The sequence below is a fragment of the Empidonax traillii genome, unplaced genomic scaffold (genome assembly GCF_003031625.1).
Source record: "Empidonax traillii isolate 1590-97213 ecotype Southwest subspecies unplaced genomic scaffold, ASM303162v1 scaffold1152:size184241, whole genome shotgun sequence".
NCBI classification, from domain to species: Eukaryota; Metazoa; Chordata; class Aves; order Passeriformes; family Tyrannidae; genus Empidonax; species Empidonax traillii.
Genome location: NW_020956345.1, coordinates 55,402 through 59,350, shown reverse-complemented (window position 1 = coordinate 59,350; position 3,949 = coordinate 55,402). Strand labels below are relative to the sequence as shown.

Genomic DNA, 3,949 nt, shown 5'->3' with positions numbered 1-3,949 from the left:
GCCGACAGCGGCACACAGAGTCCCGTCCAATAACTGCACAGAGCGCAGGGCTCCAAAGCCCCGCCGCGGGGCCGCCGCCGCCGCCGAGCCTCGCCGGAGGGACAGCGGCGACCCTGGCCCGAGGACAGCGGGGCTGGAGCCGGCAGAACCTGAAGGGAGAGCGCAGCTCTGACGGAACCCCCGCTATAAGGACAGGCGGGCTGGGAGAGCGCTGGCAGGGGCAGGGTAGATCGGGCACGGGGACTGCGTGTGCGGGCAGGAAGGTGTAAGGGTTGGTGGAGAGGATGACGCCAAAAAGGGCGATCCGGAAATGTGGGGTCTTTGGTGTGTGTTTGTGTCCTGGGAACACCTCGTTAGAATGAGGCAGAGGGAGTAAAGCAGCGGAGGTGAAGCGGGCGGGAGGAGAAGTGGGAAGGGTGGATTGGGGTATACAGGGTGCCGAGGGGGAGCCAGTACTGGCACCGGCTTCCCGTGTCCCTCAGGACCTTCAGGATGCCGGTCATCCCACCCAAGTGCTTGGTTAGCCCCTTCCTGACATCCCACGGAGTCGCGACGTAGCGGCTCAGTGTGTCACCAAAGCAGCGTCGCCGGCACAGAAACACTGATTTCGTGCTGCTGAGTTAGGAGCAGCTCCTCCGGCTGCAGCACAAAGTCACACCGCGGGGAGGCTTCCGCAGCAGAATTCGCAGGAGCACCGCCCCTCCTGCGGGATCCCCACCACTATCCCAGCAGGCATCTTTCCCGACAAATCGTAGAAATCTCGGTTTAATACGCCCTCCTGCGCTCGTCACCTCCCAGCTTGCTCCCTGGTACCCTTCTCCACCAGGCAGACGCAGAGAAATCACGGTCTGCGACATGCGGGCTCACCGGGGCCAAGAATGGATCCCGTTCCCGTGCAGCAAAGCCCAGCAGGTCACGGCACCGTGCAGACCAAGGCGCTTATGGTTCCTGGGCGAAAATCAGCCCTTTCCTGAGTTGTCTGCCTGCCTGCCTTTGGGGTTGTTGCTGTCATCAGCCGGGTTTTCCAACTTCTCGCGCACCTATAGTGATAAAACGACCCCAATTTTGGCCCACCTTGTCTGACGCTCTCACAATTGCTCAGCTGTCACGGTGTAATGGGAAGGGGACGAGGAGGTTTGATAAGGGAGCGCCAGGAGCTAACCCGGCTGTGACACAGCTGTGTCTTTCCACAGCCGAGACTGCTCAGGAAGGGAGACCGCGATGTCCATGAAATAAATCGAAATCGAACTCAGCTCCCACGTGTTCAGTCCCTTCTTTTAAAAGCCCTGGGGAAGCGATTGGGAAACATTGTGGCTGGTTATTTGTTACCCCGCTACTTATAATGGCTGAGTTCGTTGTGTAGGGGCTGCAAATCACCCACACCAACGTAGGAGAGAGCACGACCTCGACTCAGTCGCGTGTCCTCGACCGGCACTCAATCTTAATAACTGCCGTGAGTACACGGGATCCACCCAGAGATGAATTATTTCTCCGCTTATATGAAGACTCAGCAATATCAAAGAGTTGGCTCAGTCCGTCTTCTCTACATGCTCAGCTATTTCCTTTTCTAGTTATTAACCATTGCCAAAAGATAAACCTTACTAGCGCTATTTATCATTCTTAGCAGTGGCCCGCAGAATGTGAGAAAAGTATAAAGTTCGCACCGATAAAATCCAGTGTTAGTCATCTAACGTTCCCAGAGCACTTCTTTTCTCATAGGCAACCAAATCTGAATTATCTTTCTTTCTTACACATAATCTAAACCAAAGAAAATCCCCTGTGCTCTTCAAGACAAATCTTTTAACAGCCTTCAGTGACTTATTATTTTCTCTGAAAGAAGCTCTGAATCCTTTTTCCAACCACTTCCTATTTGTGTCTTTCCTAAACTCGGTTTACCGAACAATTTCTCTAACGTGGGGACCGCCGTTCTCAAGTAATTTTCTTTCCTACGAGTGTACACACTCGTATGCAGAGTACCTTGTCCATTAATCCCAGCAGTAGTGGGACACCCGAGCAGCGCAGAGATGAGTACAGTGAAAGTACTCTCGGGAAAGGCATCGAAGGCTGAACATTTCCACCTACCCTATTTTGATCGATGTGGAGCCATTACGTCTCCTCCGCCTTGATGGGAAGCCCAAATATTGCAGACGAGGCTTCAGAGCGCCTGAAAGCACCATTCGGAGGGAGAGGAGTGGAAACCTACCGATAGCTAAGGGGAAAGACACTTTCCCCAGCACCTGGAATTCCTTCAAGTACGGGTTCAAGCCAAGTCCCAGCCTAAGCCATTCACTCTGGCATTATTCCCGGCTCCGCCAGGGCTCCAAAGGATCCTGTGGCACCAGCAGACCCAAAGCATTTTCTGCTCTGTTTCAAGCTCGGAACTACAGTGGAGCACTAATTCCATCTCCCCGGACGGAGCGGAGATGTTAAATTACGGGTGTAAACAACGCCTTCTGATAAAGAGGTTAAGAATACACAAGAACAAAGCTTGAAAGGAAGGAAGATAACTACGGAATTACTCCCTCACTGAGTGAACACGTCATTATCACATGAAAGAGCTCAGATGTGGCAGAGACAATTAGTGAAGTAGTCACTAGATCAAGGTGAAAGGGTAGTCTCATCTTCAGACCCCACGACGCTTTTTGTCCCCACTCCATCCCGTGTCCATCTCACCATTACGGTTCGGTGAAACTCGCACCTGTCTGTTCTCTTCAGGACAGAGAAGTACTGGCAACATGGCAAAAATCGGGGCAAAATCGTCAACACAGCACATAAGACTAGGTGGGTCAAAAGGACCAGTCGATGTCACACACACACACTGACCCCCATTCATGCGCCCCTGAGCTATTGAGCAGTGCGCCGGGATGCGACAATGCCGTTTGCCCACTGATCCCCGACAGCAGAAGAGAGGAAAAAGAATCACAGAATCAATTAGGTTGTAAAAGATCTCTGCAGTCATGGAGTCAACCTGTGACCTAACACCACCTTGTCAACTAGACCATGGCACTCAGTGCCACATCCAGTCTTTCCATAAACACCTCCAGGGATGGTGAATCCACCACCTCCCTCGGGAGCTCATTCCAATGCCTAGTCATTATTTCTCTGGAGAATTTCTTCCTAATGTCCAACCTAAACCTCCCGTGGCGCAGCTTAAGACTGTGCACTCTTGTCCTACTGCTGGTTGACTGGGAGGACGACCCCACCTGGCTACAACCTCCTTTCAGGTAGTTGTAGAGAGCGATAAGGTTTCCCCTGATCCTCCTCCTCTCCAGGCTAAATGACCCCAGCTCCCTCAGCCTCTGCTCATAGGACTTGTGCTCCAGACCTTAAGAAGATTCACACAAACCCGCAGAGAAAAACCTTAAGTCAGAAGCTCACCTGTGCCGAGCTCCCAGGGCTAGGAGGGTCCTTCCCGGACTGAGTGCCTGAGCCGGGTTCACAGGCGAGGAGATGAGCAGACAGTGCTGCAGTCCCTGGTCTCAAAAACGTGAAGTCTTTCTGACCCGGTTTGGAGGCTAAACACACTTCATAGGAGTAGGGCAAGGGCAGCGTGCTGCTGCAGTAGTTGTATGGTGCTTTTGAGCCAAGGCTGGAATAGAGTTCCTTATCAGAGGTTAAAAAAATGGGAGGGCCCCTCGACCGTCGGTATTTAAAGAAAAATGCAAAAAAGAGCGTGCAAAGGAATAAAAAGGACACAACAGAAAGCGACACTACAAGAATGAGATTTAGATCAGATGTGAGCTGGGACACATCGTCTCTGTCGCTCAGCTCCGGCAGCGCCTCCTGCAAGCTGTCGGCCAGCACCACGTGCAGCGTGGCCGTGGCCGACAGCGCCGGCTGCCCGTGGTCCTTCACCACGGCCACCAGCCGCTGCTTGGCCGCGTCCCGCTCCGACACGGCCCGCGCCGTGCGCACCTCGCCGCTCTGCAGCCCCACGCGGAACAGCGCC

The 3,949-nt window shown here is 53.5% G+C and overlaps 1 protein-coding gene across 1 annotated transcript in view; it reads right to left on the bottom strand.

Annotated features, from left to right (window-relative positions):
• The window catches only part of LOC114068940 (protocadherin gamma-B5-like), a 7,563-nt gene that overhangs the window by 455 nt on the left and 3,159 nt on the right, over positions 1-3,949 (bottom strand). Inside the window, exon 3 of the mRNA XM_027905416.1 lies at positions 3,715-3,924. Within this exon, the coding sequence (XP_027761217.1) occupies positions 3,715-3,924 (210 nt within the window). The remainder of the gene's footprint in view (positions 1-3,714; positions 3,925-3,949) is intronic.